The sequence below is a fragment of the Podarcis pityusensis genome (assembly GCF_964106645.2).
Source record: "Podarcis pityusensis genome assembly, chromosome: 4".
Lineage (NCBI taxonomy): Eukaryota > Metazoa > Chordata > Lepidosauria > Squamata > Lacertidae > Podarcis > Podarcis pityusensis.
Genome location: NC_138027.1, coordinates 67,992,495 through 68,010,257, shown reverse-complemented (window position 1 = coordinate 68,010,257; position 17,763 = coordinate 67,992,495). Strand labels below are relative to the sequence as shown.

Genomic DNA, 17,763 nt, shown 5'->3' with positions numbered 1-17,763 from the left:
TGTTTCACATGCTCCTTATCAGTTTATTCATTGGAAAGAAGTTTGGTGCATCGTTTTGCATCCTGAATGCAAGTCTGTGGCAGAACTGAAGTTGCAACAGACTATGACAGCAAACCATTGCAGCCTGCTGGATCAATACAGTTGTACTATATTAAAAAAATATAAATCCCTGGAACAAAAGAGAAGTAATTGCCTATGAATTTCTCTTTCCATGCAAAGACCCAGTTACTACATTATTCAATAAACACACAAGATGTAACCAGCTGTACTTTTGAATAAATAAGGTATACTATTCATTGTATCAAATTGTAGATTTCAACGGAAGTCTCATAAAGTTCAACGGAAAAAAGCAGAAGACCCAGTGGATCAGTTCATTCTCTAGTCAGTTCATGCATAAGGTGCATACATGTAAAAGTATCTATTCCACCTGTCTGTTCAAAGAGTCCAATAATCCACATGAAGTGTTATTAAAGTTCCACAGAATCCTTTCACAGAGTCTAAGACAAGGATTTCCAGGATATTAGCCTTGTTTCGCCATCCTAGGCTTCATCAGTAGAACAGGCTCATATGTAATATTACAGGATAGTGGATCTTATAGCATAGTAGTGGTTGCAGTCTACTACAGCTGCTCCATTTTTAAAAGCCTACACTGGTGAAAATATTTTGCATACCGACTGTGTTGTTAGAATCCATCTGTCACCGGAGACAGTGGAAGAGTGTCCCTTTGGAGGTAAAATCAAATCATTGGAGAGTTACAGTGCCCACTATGGCTGTGGAGGGTGATACAGGAGACACATGTTTTATTTCAGGTGGAGGAGATGAAGGTGCCCAGTTGTGCTGCTACAGGTACACCATGGTGTTTCTTCTTTCTGTGCTCTTCCCAGCAACCATTCCTCCTCCGGTCACTGCTGTAGCTACACAAACTGATGGTCTACCTCCAGGCGCTGTGATAGTCTTCAAGGGATTCCCATATGGAGGGGTTAATGTTGCCTGCCTTCATGTCACTGAAAGAATGTCAGTCTATTCCTGTTGCATCTGACCGACTGTGTTTACATTTTTTCATACCGCTAACAGAAAAGTGTGATTTGCTTTTATTTCCATTATATAATAAATAGCATTGGGCAGAAGCAGTAATATTTCTGACAGATGGGATCAAATGAGACTTGATCAGGAGATCTATAGCAGTGGTTGGCAGTTAACTGTCAGTCAAGTCATCTTTGCCTTTTCCACTCATCCCTTCTTTCTAGTCTCCTAAATCGGCATTTATCAGCGCTGCGAAAAAGGCCAGATTGAAGTCGAATCCTGTCAAAGTGCGATTCTCAGAAGAGGTCATTATTAATGGCCAGGTTTCTGTGAGTGTGAATATTTATTTCTTCATTTTAAAATATAATTCCCTTTAGAGAGAGAGAGAGAGAGAGAGAGAGAGAGAGAGAGAGAGAGAGAGAAATTCATTCAAAATCACTCTCTAAAGCTTTAAATGGACAATAGTATGATAAATTGCCTAGATATGTGTGAGCAATGTATTCATTATAGACATTATATCCAAACCATGCCAAGATTTGGGGTGGAAATAAATGCCTTAAAATAAGAAAGAAAGCGAAGTTATCCAGGATTCTAAGGATCAATTCCAGCATATCAGTGGCATGTTATGCTCCCTATACTCCTCTGTACCATTGCATATTTTATTCAGCGCTGCTTGTTTGGAAATATCTGTGTTGAAATTATACATCATGTGCAAAGCTTACATAACAGTGAACATCCATTATGACACACAAGTTCTTAAGACAGAAAGCATTCTCTCTCACAAATCTATAAACTCTTCACAAGGTTCTTAGTTTTGACGTTGAGTATTTTCAAGTGAGCAACTCAACGAGTGAAATCATGTGAAAGTACCTTACTGTGTAATTAACTGAATGGTTGTGCCTGAGTCATAATAAAGGTTTGTTGGCAGTTCAGAAGAGACTTGGGGGACAGGGCTGTCCTTTGCGCATACACACAGGCCCCACAATTGCCTACCTGAGAAAGAAGGTGTTTCAGAAAATGCAACAGTATGTTTTTTATTCCTTGATCCTTCTTAATAATTTAAAGAATCCCGTTATGAAACCAAGGGCACAATGAAATCTTTGGTTCTTGGCAAAGTAAACAACATCTCTGCATTAATATTTCATAGGCATCATCTCCTAATATAGGAGCTATATTATAAATATTATATTATAAATGCTGTGCTTTAAAAAGAGTTCACCGTTGCTTAATTTTGTATCTAGTTTCTTTGAATTTCAAGCTTCCAACTTTTACCTTTGCTCATTCCTGTGAAGAACGAGCACCAGTTAGCCAGTACTGTGTTAATCATTGTCTCGTCCTTTCCGTAAACTAACCCCTGCAACATGGCCTCTCAGTTGCACATTTCTATTTGTAATTTCATAAAAGAAGTGGGATATAATAATTGCCATGCTGGGTCACGCCAGTGCCCCATTCAGATCAGAATTCAATCTGTGGGCAATAAAACAAATAAACCTTTGGATGTGCACAATGGAAGAACAACATGCAAGCAGCAGACTCCTTCCCACCAATGAACACATACACAAAAAGTGTATTCATGCTGCGCCATATTGCATAAAAGGTACTGCTGGGGAAGGAAACCAGGCTCCTGACAGTAATTTGGCAATATAGTGTATCAAAGCTGAGGCCATCTTTTTATTTAACTCTTTTTCGACTAATGAGTAATGAGCAGGGGCAGCCCATCCTGTTTCGTCAACTGAGGTGAAACAGGAAGGTGCTCCCTGCCAAAGCCTCACTTTCCAGGGTCGCGGGGTAGCTGCTTCCAGCGAGATCTTGTGGAACTCTTATGAGATCTTGCTGGAAGCCGCAACTGCATGGCCCAAGTGGTGGCAGGGGCACACCTGCAGGGTCACAGCCCCATGGGATTCCACCACCCAAGGCACTTGCTTCAGTCAGCCTCATGAGCAGTTCAGCGCTGGTAATAAGTACCAGGGATTGTAACATCAGTGGCTTAAGGACAACTTGAGCACCATCCCTCCATGTGAAGGCCACCAGAAAATAACTCAATATTAGTGGTAAATATAATAATTTATTTTGCTTAAGGGGGATCCAGAGTCCTTGATTTCAAGTGTCAGTCAGCTTGTGTGGTTCCTTCCCCTGAATCGGAGTTCTAGGCTAATTTAAAGCCTTGTTATATGGGAGCTCTGATCATGTTCATTGTTTTTACTCTCTGACAGGAAACTGTTAAAGATAATTCACTTCTTTTCATGCCAAACGTTCTGAAAGTGTATCTTGAAAATGGGCAAACCAAATCTTTTCGGTTTGATTGCAGCACTTCAATAAAGGTAGGCTCGCTGCTCAGAATCTTCAACATACATTACATCTTAAGACTGCGAAAAATAAATGAATAAAGTTCCAGCAAGCCTTACAATAACATTTTTGTGTGCAGGATTCAAGCCTGTACTATAAGGCTTCCTTGTGACGAATTTTGTGGATTTAAATGAATTTTATGCTCATAAACTCTAATGTGGCGCTAGTGATTCAAAAATAGGGGTGACGGCTTTAATTACTGCAACTTAATTAAAATTACATGGACCTCACTAAGAAGTCATGATATGCTGCCAGAAGTCAGCATGCTGTGCCAGCTGAAATTAAGATATTGATTGCTAATTGAATAACTTGCAACAAATATGGGTCAATAATACGAGAAATAGGTATGTTAGGGTTATGCCAGCAGTGAATTATATGACTAGTAAGTAGACCACAGGCTAAACGAATAAGGGATATCGTGAAATAAATTCACAATGGCAGTGGTACTAATGGGAGCTGGAAGCTACTCTGGCTTTAGAGATCCTCTGGAACAGTGCGGGAGGCAGCATTTGGGATGCAGTAGGAGGAGGAAGTCAACAAAAGTAGCAGCCTACTGTCCAGGCCTGGCCCAAGATATTTTGGCACCTGAGGCAAACCACAAAATGACACCCTCTTGGGAATCAAGGACTGGCACAGGGGGAAATGGGCCTGTTCTAAATCATGCCAGGCAGGTGGAGATCCCAGCAAGCAGCCCATGCCATTTCCTGAGTGGGAGGAGACCAGCAGTGTCTCTTATTTGCTGAGAAGCCACAATAGAGGCGGCATTGGGGTAGGGCTGCCAAGGAGGAGGCACATCTGGCCTCCCATGGTGCATGCCGTAGCAGTCGCTGCCACCATGGCAGAGGCGGCAGCAGCAGGTGATGCACTCCTCAGAGGCTGGATCCTGCCTCCCAAGGCAGTTGCCTCACCTTGCCTCATGGGTGGGCTAACCCTGCCACTTTGATCAAAGGCCTTCTGTGGATGGACGGTGCCTTCCCATCTAAGGAAAGCAAAGCCTTTATCCAACGCTGACCCATAATGCATTAGCACAACTTAAGCATGTTGATAAATGCAGATTATATAGTACAGTTCAATCAACATTGTGACTTATTTATTTTTCTGAGAATAGAGACTTCGCTCTGGTTCCCCACTGATATCTTTCCTAACCTCTCAAACATCACAATTGCAGCAATGTGTTGTCCTTTCTACAGTCAGTTTCCCTTAGTTATATACTCAGTGTGCACATTTTTACCTAATTTCTGATCTAAAAATAAATGTTTAGCAAAAATAAGTGAACTTGCGAGGAAGTGCAATCAATATGTCTGTGATGCATCTCAGTCATATATTTCAAAAATCTTTGGAACTATTTAACTGCTTCAATAATTTATTTATCTCCCTAGCATCAATAATGATTTTGTGAACCAGAATTTTTATGTTCTGTTTACTAGGTATCCATTTCTAATACTGAACTCACCAAATTTTTTGTCAAGTGGCAAGGTTAACCTATATATATATCCTTCAGAGATAAATTGAAAATAACGTGGATCTTTACGGATGGGTGGTCAGTTTTGAATGAAATCAGAACTGCATTTAGGCAAACTGACATTTAATTGCCATTTTAGAAGTAATAGCAGAAGGTAGAGATTGATACAAAAAGCTTGTTCAAAAATATCCACTCAGATGTTTAGCAGTGGGAAGATAACAAGAATGTTACTGATGAAAAAATGTCTTTTAAAAAGGGGGGGGGGGGAGAGAAATCATTTTTTTTATGACAGCAACATTGCTTATTACTGAAGTGGAGGGAAAGTATATGGGGGAATGCCATAAAGTGGACTTCAGCTAAAGCAAGGGGGAAAGCCCTCACTTTTTGCAGGCAGTTCTCAGCCAAATTCAGAAAGGGTGTGTATCTGAATCTCCTGCTTAGAGACCTGGGGGTTGTTAGCCATCATTTTAGCAGGGGATTCTTGAAAACCTTTTAGCAATACCTTGCAAGGTGCTTTGAAGTCCTGACCTTGGGACTTCAAAGTGCCTTGCAGAGGACATCAGTGTGACATCATGTGATTGGCAGCTGAGCAACTCCAGGTCTGGCCCACAGACTCCTACCCCTTTGGACTGAGAAATTACATTTCAGAGTGAGAGAAAACAAGGTCCCCATTCTACCCGTTTCTTTTCTTCTGGGTGGTTGTTTTCAATCTGTTCTCTTTTGAAGGATGTCATCTTAACGCTTCAAGAGAAGCTCTCAATTAAGTGTATTGAACACTTTTCCCTGATGCTGGAGCAGAAGACTGATGGGTCTGGAACCAAACTTCTCTTGCTACACGAACAAGAGACTCTTACTCAGGTTTGTGCAATAATGCAACTATGCATGCAACAATGAAGCGTTGTGGATCCTGAAATAAAGTTTCTGGAATATAGTATTGTTATTATTTCTAGAGCAGTGTCAGATAACTACTGTTAGCATATAAATGTGTTTAGTTATAATGCAACGAACCAGACTTAAATCAAAGATGGCGCTATAAGCAGGAACTTCCGTCCTGCTGCCGTAGCTGAAGTGGTTAGGGAACTGCTCTGTGGAGTCTGCAGTGTGGATTTAACTCTTGGGAGCTCTGCAACTCTAGCTCCTGGCAGAACTCTCTGCTCCCACCCTCATGCAAAAAAAGGTTGCTCCTTTGCCTCTGTTGGGGCCCAATCTATCTCCTGCTTTCTGGTTTCTGGTGACAGTGTGTGTCTGTGGCTGCCCTTGTTGCATGTTCTTCCCCCTGCCTTTGGCTGCTTGGAAAAGGAGCCTTTCCCTCCCCAGGTGTGTGTCCAGCTGGTATCCCAGGGGTGGGGCTCTATGTGTGTGCTCTGGTCAGCAATGTAGATGCTGTATTGTGTGGGATCTCCTTCCTTCCCTTTTGTGTGTTGTGCTGCAGAAGAGTAGCATTAAACAGAGAATTAAAAACCCCTGCCTGTATCTCCTGTCTGATCTCTGAGCTACCCCCCCCCGTCTTCCTCGTTTTACACACACACACACACACACATATATATATATATATATATATATATATATATATATCTCCAAATCACACTGAGTATGTTTCCTCAAGCCCGCTCGAACAAAACCTGTTCCCTGATTGTTTCAGTAATGCCATAATCCATCCACTTCTGCAGTGATAAATGGTGATGCAGAAAACACTGTTGGGTGACTTCATTTATTAGATCATTAAGGAAGATTAAGCTCATTGTGGAAACAGCAGTGTGGGATTCTTAGAAGCTGTTGGTTCTGGCCTAATTCTGCTGTCACTGGAATCAATTGTTATTTTCTTTGTTATTTGTTTTGGAAAGACCTTTCAAAAGCTCACCAATAGCTTGTTAGTGCTTCTTTCTTTGTGTGCTTGCCTGCCTGCCTTTTGATGATTAGGAAGCAGCTTGTTAGAGCAAGGAAAGCAGAGGGCTGTATTATGAATTAGGAGACTGTATTATGGGCACTGAAGAGGAAAAAAGGCTGAAGAACAATGCTGCCAATTTCCTGTCAATCAAATCAAACAAAGCTGGGCACAATTCAGCCAAAGTTAAGCATCTTCATTTCCTATTGGCTTCAATAGGAGAGATTTAAGCACAAACATTGGCTCTCAGATTGCTTTTTTGCCACCTAGACAGTAGGTCCTAACCACACATTGCATTAATTGCGTCACTGTGATATCAGGGGATTTAAAAATAAATAAATAATAAATTGATCTTGTGGTGATTTCCTTCTGTGCCATTAATAATTATAATATATAATAATAATAATTCATAAGCCACTTTTCCTCATAAAGATGTCCAAAGCAGCCCATAATATAACAGCAGCACAACATGAAAAATGCATATCAGTACATCATTACCACAAACTTTCTAATACCAATTTATTTCAAAACATATGGCAATCCAAATAAACATTCATTTTCATAACACCAACCTAGCATTTTAAATTCATGACAAAATTAGTGATGGTGCCAAATGGAGCTTTTTTAAATTGCACTGTGGCATTGCAGCTGGTTTAACCCTTCCCTCCCTGTGCATTGCAGTCCCAATCGAACTTGGCCCCCATGCCTATTTTAAAATTCCTTGTTCCAAGCAACGCTATTAATGTCATGTGCAGTTACTTGTTAGGCCTTCATTGGCGCCTTTTAACAATACCAGCGCCTCAGGAAACTGCCCATACAGCATCCCCTGCTTTATTTCTTTCCCTTTGTCACATCGCTCACCATCTTGTCCCATTTATCGAGCGAAATAGAGACCACAAGAGACAGGAGACAGAATTACATACAAGGAATGCATGGGGAAGGATGCATAGTGGCAGCCATTTCCTCTACCCAATTACTATTGTTAAATATATAGGTAGGTTTCTGGGTTGTGTTACTCTATTGCTGCCTTCTCCAACCTGATGCCCTCCAGATGTTTTAGAGTACAGTTCTTGTCAACCCCAACCAGCATTGCCAATGATTAGGGATGATGGGGCTTCTGGTCTGTAAGATACCAGGTTGGGGAAGCCTACTGTATACAGTCCCAATATTTTAGATCTACATTGCATAAACCTGGGAGTTCAGTAATGATTAAGCTATCAATAGTCAACCTCAGTTTCTCCTTTTTATATCCTTGATTTCCTGCTCTTTATATTAGTCCAAGTGGTGGTTTGTTTTAATGCTCATCCACCATGTTTTCTTACTGTTTACTAGCAAATGGAAACACTGTAATTGGATGGGTGGGTCACAATGCCTTTTCTGACTGACTCTTGCATTTAATGCAATCTCTCGATTGGGTATAACAGGGCTTAGCCAAAAACCAACTGAACTGAAGAAAAATGTTACGATTGAATCAAGCTGCTGTGCAATGTTGATATTAGAAAGCAAGTATTACACACTGCAGTATAATCTTTCTGTGAAAGATCAGCTTATTAGCTAAGATTTTCTGCTTCATAATACACCAAGTTTGCCTTTTGATTGTATTTTCTCTGCGAGATGATTTCCTGATAAATTTCTGGCTACTCCATAGAGGCTTTTGTTTAATTTGGAAAGTGTGGGAAATGGCCTGTGTGCCATATAAGTCAGTGTGCCAGTCTCCAGAGATTATGGTGGAGACCCTGATGGGTCGGGAGCAGCGTAAACATAGGTCAAAATGGCACATGCTAACAGGTGGAGGCATTCAGCAGATAGGTCGGGGAGAAGGACTATGGGAAGAAATAGGCCTATGAGTACCTAGATTTTCATTGTGCTTTATTGGTGTTTAGCAGTCTGGGTGGGGAGTGCTGATTTCTGAAAGTCTGTCCTGAGTAGGTGGTGCAATGATGGAACACTGCATAAGATGTCTGGGATGTTTCAGAACTAAGAGAAATACCAGTATTTTCCATTGATGCATATGGAGTGAGTGTGTGTGTGTGTGTGTGTGTGTGTGTGTGTAAGAGATAATAATAATTTAGGATTCCTCCTTTTCTGAAATCAAAGTAAACTGATTTTGGTTCCTTTATTTCTTTCTTCATTCTACATAGCCTCCTTATGATAACTATTAAGACCCCATTCTGTTAGAATTAACAGATCGATAATAACTTGCCCTTTGGTTAAAAGACCATTCGTCCTGATGAGGATTATCCCTCCATATGCCCCCTCCAAAGGTGGCTCCCTGGCTGTGTTTTTAGGCTTTTTGGTTTTATACTAGTTTTAATATTTGTACTATTTTGTAAGCTGCTTTGGGTTACCATTTGTAAAAAAAAAAATGAAGGGGGAGAGGGAACTAATAAACACTAATAATAATAATAATAATACCCTTTGTTAGAATTTCCCTCTAGTCATCTCAAGGTTGCAAAATAGGATGCAATGTCAGGAATTCCACACATGCATTTTATTGTTCCAGGTGACCCAGAGGCCAAGCTCCCATAAGATGAGATGTCTCTTCAGAATTAGTTTTGTCCCAAAGGATCCCATTGACCTTTTACGAAGGGATGCGGTTGCCTTTGAATATCTGTATGTACAGGTGAGTTGGATGGGTTCGCTATAATAATAATATAATAATAATAATTTATTATTTATACCCCGCCCATCTGGCTGGGCCTCCCCAGCCACTCTGGGCGGCTTCCATAGAAACCAAAAATACACTAAAATATCACACGTTAAAAACTTCCCTGAACAGGGCTGCCTTAAGATGTCTTCTGAATGTCAGGTAGTTGTTTATCGCTTTGACATCTGCTGGAAGGGCGTTCCACAGGGCAGGCGCCACTACCGAGAAGGCCCTCTGCCTGGTTCCCTGTAGCTTTGCTTCTCGCAATGAGGGAACTGCCAGAAGGCCCTCGGCGCTGGACCTCAGCGTCCGGGCAGAATGATGGGGGTGGAGATGCTCCTTCAGGTATACTGGGCCGAGGCCGTTTAGGGCTTTAAAGGTCAGCACCAACACTTTGAATTGTGCTCGGAAACGTACTGCGAGCCAATGTAGGTTTTTCAAGACCGGTGTTATATGGTCTCGGCGGCTACTCCCGGTCACCAGTCTAGCTGCCACATTCTGGATTAGTTGTAGTTTCCGAGTCACCTTCAAAGGTAGCCCCACGTAGAGCGCATTGCAGTAGTCCAAGCGGGAGATAACCAGAGCATGCACCACTCTGGCGAGACAGTCCGCAGGCAGATAGGGTCTCAGCCTACGTACCAGATGGAGCTGGTAAACAGCTGCCCTGGACACAGATTTGACCTGTGCCTCCATGGACAGCTGTGAGTCCAAAATGACTCCCAGGCTGCGCACCTGGTCCTTCAGGGGCACAGTTACCCCATTCAGGACCAGGGAATCCTCCACACCTGCCCGCCTCCTGTCCCCCCAAAACAGTACTTCTGTCTTGTCAGGATTCAACCTCAATTTGTTAGCCGCCATCCATCCTCCAACCACCTCCAGACACTCACACAGGACCTTCACCGCCTTCACTGGTTCTGATTTAAAAGAGAGGTAGAGCTGGGTATCATCCGCATACTGATGAACACCCAGCCCAAACCTCCTGATGATCTCTCCCAGCGGCTGCATGTAAATGTTGAAAAGCATGGGGGAGAGGACAGAACCCTGAGGCACCCCACAAGTGAGAGCCCAGGGGTCTGAACTCATCCCCCCCCCACCACTTTCTGAACACGGCCCAGGAGGAAGGAGCGGAACCACTGTATGACAGTGCCCCCAGCTCCCAGCCCCTCAAGACGGTCCAGAAGGATGTTATGGTCGATGGTATCAAACGCCGCTGAGAGATCCAGCAGAACTAGGAAACAGCTCTCACCTTTGTCCCTAGCCCGCCGGAGATCATCAACCAGTGCGACCAAGGCAGTTTCAGTCCCATGATGAGGCCTGAATCCTGACTGGAAGGGATCCAAATGGTCCGCTTCTTCCAGGCGTGCCTGGAGTTGTTCAGCAACCACTCGCTCAATCACCTTGCCCAAGAATGGAAGATTTGAGACTGGGCGATAGTTGGCCATCGTGGCCACATCTAAAGATGGTTTTTTAAGAAGCGGTTTAATAACCGCCTCTTTCAGTGGGTCTGGGAAGGCTCCCTCATGGAGGGAAGCATTCATCACCCCACGAAGCCCATCGCCCAGTCCTTCCCGGCTAGCTTTTATAAGCCAGGATGGGCAAGGATCCAGGAGACAGGTGGTTGGTTTCACTCCTCCAAGCAGCCTGTCCACATCCTCGGAGGTAACAGACTGGAATTGATCCCACGCAACTTGACTAGACAAAACTCTAGCACTCTCCCGCCCCGGCCCTGCTCCCATGGTGGAGTCTACTTCTTCCCGAATCTGAGCGATTTTATCTGCAAAAAACTTTGCAAAATCATTGCAGGAGATCGTGTGGCCTGTATAAATCAGGGCAATTTGGGCTTCCTTAAGAGAAGGTTTTTAAAAGCATGTGACATGTGAGCAGAGAAAAGAAATAGAAAACAACATTTTGTTTATGATGGTAATAGCAGGAAAACGGCACAAGGGTTTAGATCAGGGTGGGCCAAACCTGGCCTCTTGCTAGTGGTTCATATTCATCCCACTAGGCCATTTTCTCCAAACCATGCCCACCAGCTCCACAGTCAACATCTCATGTGACATCAGGTGTGCGCAGGTGGAGTTGTTGCTGCCCATGCACAGTTGGGAGCCTTAAAGTGCACGGGCGATGGTGCATTTGCAAGGGAAAGCAGGTTTCGCTTCCCCAACCCCAGCTGATGGGCAGGAAAACCAAAGCCTGCTAAATCAGCTGAACAAGAGAGCCAGTGCTTGCAGAAAGCAGGCTTCAGTTCTCCCACCCACCACTGAAGTTGCCTGCTGGATTGATTCACAGAGCTCACAAAGCTGTGTGTACAGCAGTTCCCCCTTTAAGTGGTTCCTCTGGCAGTTGGCTATGCTGCCTGGGGTGATAGGAGTAGGGATCCAGTAGCATCTGGGGGGACCACAGGTTAACCACCTCTAGTTTCCAGGATCACTGATGTTCTTGAAATAACAGGCATGGATGAAACTGCCTAGGTTTCCTTGCTGACTATTTTTATCTGTTATTCAACCCTTTCTACAAGGAGCGTAGGGCAGCATGGGGCCCATCTCATCCTTTTAACAACCAGAGGAAGTAACTATGACAGAATAATTGGCTATGGTCATTCAGTGAGGATCATAGGAAACAGCTTTATGCCAAGTCAGACGACTGGTCCGTCAAGCTCAGTCTTGTCTAAACTGATGTAAGCGCCTCTCCAAGAGCCATTCTCAGCCCCATGTCGAGATGCCAGGGACTGAACCTTCCACATGCAAAGCAGTTGCTGATTTGCAGTGAGCTCCTCAGCCAAACAAAAGCTCTTGTAAGAGGATGCCAGTGTGTGCACGTGCGTTTTTTCATTATTTGGCATGTACGCTCATTGTATATTCCGCATTCCTGAACCTATCTATTGTGCTCCTTCTTCCTGGTTCTGCCAAAAGAGGTTGTGCAAACTCTCAGGCCTTTTCGTGTGTGAGGAGCTATGGTGTTAGGACCTTGTAGCATATTCATTTGCTGGAGCCAAGTGGTAGATTGGTCACCTGCCCTTTCACTCACAATGAATTGGCTAAGGAACACCACTTTGGATGGAGAAAGGATAATAAAGAGAAATAGATTCCTTGCTCCTAGTCCTTGAACATGACTGGATTCTGACCTGTCATACCCAGCACACCAGTTAGAACAGCTGACGTTCTCTGTCCATGCCATGGAAAGGAAACAGGGTGATTTTCTGCTCGCTCCCACTTAAGAAGCTCCATGTTACATATCAACATTTTCATGTGTCTTCCTGGCCATCTCTCATTCTGTGATCTTCAAGGATTTATGGATGGCTCATCTGGCAGTCACAATTCTTGTTAATTATAAGCTTGCCTTTTAAAGAAGAATTAGTCATAATGCGGTGTTTATGTTTAAAATCAGAGATTTTTGAGCTTGATACTCCCTCTGCTGGTTATTTGACAGAGCTGTAACGATGTGGTTCAAGAGAGGTTTGGACCTGAGCTCAAGTATGATATTGCACTGAGACTGGCTGCGTTGCAAATGTATATTGCAACCGTGACCACGAAGCACACGCAGAAAATCTCTCTCAAATACATTGAGTAAGTATAGAACGCAAACCTTGTAATATCTGTGGTTACCATTTATGTGGTCTGTTGATGTGCAAGCTGAATTTGTGATGGAAATGGAACTGCAAACGCCAAGTAAAATTTGATACTTTCAGTATCAGCACAATCCTAACCATCTCCTCTCAGAGGTAAGTCCTATTGAATTCATTGGGGCTCACTCCCAGGTTAGTGGGGTTATGATTGCAGCCTTAGGTTACAGTCCTAACCCCACTTAAGTGGGAGTAAACCCCATTGCTACTTATAGGACTTACTTCTGAGTAGACATATTAGGATTGTGCTGCTAATTTCTCAGCCAAGCCCTCCTAAGAACCTTAAAGTTAAGCTCTGAGACAGTTGCTAAGTCAGTATGTCTTATCATACTACTAGTTCTCCACTAGCACTGCTTCTTTTTTACTGTTTAATTTATATCTGCTGTTGAAATGACACCATTGCCTTCTACTCACAAGGTCTCTCACAGGTCAAACAACAACGCTGAGTTACAGGGATCTGTCCTCTGTTACATACAGCAGCTACATATTAAATATGCACACACCTCATGCGCAACCTGGATAACAGCTAGGCAACTGTTTCCATCAAACTAATCTGTTAATACTGAAAAGAAGGTCAGTGTGTAATTATTCCCCCCTGCATCATGCCTTTCAATATTTCTTTTGGCAAAACACTCAGTGGTGTGGTCTAGTGTATAAAATAGGGCTCCCCTTGATGGTTGTGACTAAATACTGTGATAAGGCGGAAGCCAGCAGCTAACATAGCGGGAGCATCATGTTTATATGTCCAGCAGCCAGCTTATTTATATAATCATAGATGAGATGAATAAGGTAAGATTCATCCTATTTTGAGTCATACAGTAAATCAGGGGTTTCCATCCTTTTTGGACCAGTGGAAACATTTTTAATTTTGTGGGAATGCTGGGGTGCCATTGACAAAATAGCTGCTGTGATGCCTTAGATACATCCATGACATTTTCATGTCCAGCATCTTCTCCACAATGGCAAACCAGAAACCTATGGCAAGCGAAACCTGAGTGCAATACCCTTTTCCTGCTGTAAGTTCCTCAGCAGCTGGTTTTCAGAAGCATGGTACTTCTGATCCGCAAGGCTATTGTGACTAATCTAATGTGTCACCATCTAATGTGGTGGCCATTGCACCTTGGAAGTGGCAAACTCCAGAGTTTTACTATCTGCTGCGTGAAGAAGTGCTTCCACTTGCCAGTTCTAAAGCTTCTGCCATCCAACTCAGATGGAGGAACCTGGGTTCCTTCAATAATGTCACACCAACGGCATAGAAAAGTGGCAGAACGTATTTTAGCTAGCCTCCATGTGGTTGGGGTAGTGTGCTGACTGACCCTTAAAATGGCACTGTTGAGATGGCAGCAATACTTTAAAAGTCTCCTGTGCCTAGTGTCAGAACTATTTTATATCAAACCATTGGCACAATAAAACAGTGACTAGGCTTTAGGAACAAACAAATGGATAGCTGCTTGCCTGGAAAAAATTGGCATCCCATACTGTGGCCACTGAAAAACCTCCCTGGAAGAGGAGCTCCTGAAGCATGTGGTTTGGGGTATAGCATTCCATCTCTGAACTTCCTAAGTTATCAAAGAATTGTAGATTTGGGGCTTATCCACACTTTTTTTTATTGCCCTGCCTTCTCCATCCTGATGAGATTTACGCTCCAAAATACCTTAAGGGAACCAGGTTTGGGAATATCGATCCTGTCACTCTGCAAACTAAGAACACAAATCTCTAAGCTTGTGCAAAACATTATGTATACAGCTGCCAATAAGTTATTAAACCCTTAATGGAAATTAAATCAGAGAGAATGAGAGAACTGGGCAGAAGGGAGAGTCTGGGAACACTGGTTGAACTATAATATCCAGACTATAAAATCTACACTGGAAATTGACTCTGTTGGGTTCCCGCAGCATCTCTAATCGCACAAGCTGTCATGTAATTTATGTTAATACGTATACTGTTCCAAATGAATCCTTGCTTATAGTCCTATTGGCCTAAACAAGTAGCCCAACCAGGATTCCTAAGCAAGGATTAATAGCTGCAGTTCAGTGTCCATGACTAAAGCATTTAAATGGGGCACACCTTAGGCTTGGTGGGCCCATGGCAGCCACTATGGCCACTTGAAATGGAACTGTGCAAGGGGAAGTCAGTTGCATGAGAAGCTTCCCACATGGATTATCCAGATCATCAAAATCCCCAGTGTGAGGGTTGCAGTCGCAAGCAAACTTTCTGAATGGCTTAGGGAGCTTTTATCTGCAGCCCCTTCAGTTTGGGTCATGCTGAAGACTACACATGTGAATCAGCAATTTGTTTCCATCACATATTCCAACACACAATCATGCTTTGTGGCTTTGGAACAAAAGCCATTTCTCAAAATGACCTTTTATTCATTTTTCTAGCGTTTGATATTCTTTTACAGTATTTTTCTATGTGATAATAGCGTCTGCTGGGTGCAGGTGAGCAACTTGCATTTGCCCCCAGTTGGTTTCTCCATGCTTCCTCAACCTTGTGGGATACCTTTTAGAAGAGGTAATTGTCAGAGGACTGTGGAATTAAAGTTGTGCCTTGTATTGCAGAAAAGAGTGGGGCCTGGAGACTTTCCTCCCATCTGCTGTACTGCAAAGCATGAAAGAAAAGAACATAAAGAAAGCACTTTCGCACCTTGTCAAAGCAAATCAAAACCTAGTTCCTCCGGGTAAAAAGGTAATGCATTTGCATCTTAATAGAAATAGATTTTCATAATCAGGAGGGCTGCATCTGACGGAGAGATTTTCCGTCCCATCCTTCAGAGAAATAAGTGGCCAATGCATTTTTCATAGATTGCCAGCCTGTACAATGTGCACTGCTTATTGCCATTTTTTCAAGAACAATTAAAAGGAATTAGTTTAGCAAAACCATTATTTTATCTTGAAAATGGTAGGAAATTGCTAGTTAACCACAGGGGCATGACAGTTTCCTTCTACCTGCATTCATTTTGCATCTATGTTTCATAACACAATTGCTGGGAAATTGCTTTCTCTGTTCCGAACTGTGTTACCCTAGGAGTCTCCCACAGCCACACATCTTCTTGACCATGCCATACATTCATTTCTGTGAGTGAAATATCCCGGTCCATTGATCTGCCTTTGGCATTAATGGGCATGGCTCCTTGAGATGCACATCACATTGGATACATTTGAAATTTTATTCATACTTTTAAGACACAGTTCAGCTGAACGGAAGCAATTTTAAGTTCCATTAATTCAATTGCCATGTGAGACTTAAGTACATACTTAGCTCTCTCCTCCTGAAATTATTAGGCTTTAAAATGCATCTGTTAGACTAGATCGTGTCCTATATTTTTGGACCACTTTGAACACCCAGTTTGGCAAAATATGGGGGGATTAGAACACAGGGTTTTTTAAAACACACACACACACACACACACACACACACACATGTGTTAATTTAATTCTTATGATCAGGGCCCAGAGTCAGCAGCTAGCATAGAGGGCTGATGCTGGTTACTGACATTTGCTGGGGCAGCACATAACCTTGTGCTGTGAAGTGATGCATTTGATGAAGATGCAAGGAACTACTGCCATCTTCATTTTCCCAGAATGCCTCTGCTACATGGGCACCCAGAGGATGAGGAAGGGAAAATAGTAGCAGCAGCAGTAATTATTGTTATTGTTATTATTTCTATGCCACCCATCTGACTGGGTTGCCCCAGTCACTCTAGGCGGCTTCCAACAGAATATAAAAACACAATAAACATCAAACATTAAAAGCTTCCCTATACAGGGCTACCTTCAGACGTCTTCTAAAAGTCATATAGTTGCTTATCTCCTTGACATCTGATGGGAGGGCATTCCACAGTGCGGGTGCCACTTCCGAGAAGGCCCTCTGCCTGGCTCCCTGTAACTTCACTTCTTGCAGTGAGGGAACTACCAGACGAATTTCAAAGCTGGACCTCAGTGTCCGGGCTGAGCGATGGGGGTGGAGATGCTCCTTCAGGTCTAAAATAAATATGGCACTTGTAGCCACTTAGACCAGATGTTCTAAGTGTTGGGCTGAATAATGCACCCGATCCCTGCCATTTCCCACTAATACCTGCTTCTCCTCTGGTAAGATTACCAAGGGGTAGAGAAAAGGTGGGCAGTAGTGGGGGTAGGCACCAGGGCTCAACCTGGCATTGAAAAGGCAGACACCATGTGAAGCAGATGTGGCACCTACCACCATCTTGATATTCCTGTGGGCAAAATATAATATCATGATGGGGGCAGAGAGCACACACCCCTCAGCCCTTCTTGCCAGTCTACTTATTCTGGCTTCTGAGGAGTGGGGAAATCACTTGATTATGCCTCATTTGTAAATCACACCAGTAGCCAGCATGTGACTGTCCATTATCAGTTCCTTCATCAGTCAAGGAACTTCTCAGTGGAGGAATCTGTGGCCCACCAGATGTTGTTGGACTTCAACTTTCATAATTCCTCACCAGGGCTAATAGGAGTTGGACTCCAACTACAGCTAGAGAGCTACAGGTTTCAACTACAGCTAGAGAGCCGGTGTGGTGTAGTGGTTAAGAGTGGTGGACTCGTAATCTGGTGAACCGGGTTCATGTCCCCGCTCCTCCACATGCAGGTGCTGGGTGACCTTGGGCCAGTCACACTTGTCTGAAGTCTCTCAGCCCCACTCACCTCACAGAGTGTTTGTTGTGGGGGAGGAAGGGAAAGGAGAATGTTAGCTGCTTTGAGACTCCTTCGGGTAGTGATAAAGCGGGATATCAAATCCAAACTCTTCTTCTTCCTCTT

The 17,763-nt window shown here is 43.2% G+C and overlaps 1 protein-coding gene across 4 annotated transcripts in view; it reads left to right on the top strand.

Moving 5' to 3' along the window:
* FRMPD4 (FERM and PDZ domain containing 4) overlaps positions 1 to 17,763 on the top strand; it is a 203,489-nt gene that overhangs the window by 173,978 nt on the left and 11,748 nt on the right. For all 4 annotated transcript variants that reach the window (XM_081001279.1, XM_081001280.1, XM_081001281.1 and 1 more), the window contains exons 6-11: positions 1,248 to 1,352; positions 3,237 to 3,344; positions 5,558 to 5,689; positions 9,220 to 9,339; positions 12,793 to 12,929; positions 15,547 to 15,673. In XM_081001279.1, the coding sequence (XP_080857405.1) occupies positions 1,248 to 1,352; positions 3,237 to 3,344; positions 5,558 to 5,689; positions 9,220 to 9,339; positions 12,793 to 12,929; positions 15,547 to 15,673 (729 nt within the window). The remainder of the gene's footprint in view (positions 1 to 1,247; positions 1,353 to 3,236; positions 3,345 to 5,557; positions 5,690 to 9,219; positions 9,340 to 12,792; positions 12,930 to 15,546; positions 15,674 to 17,763) is intronic.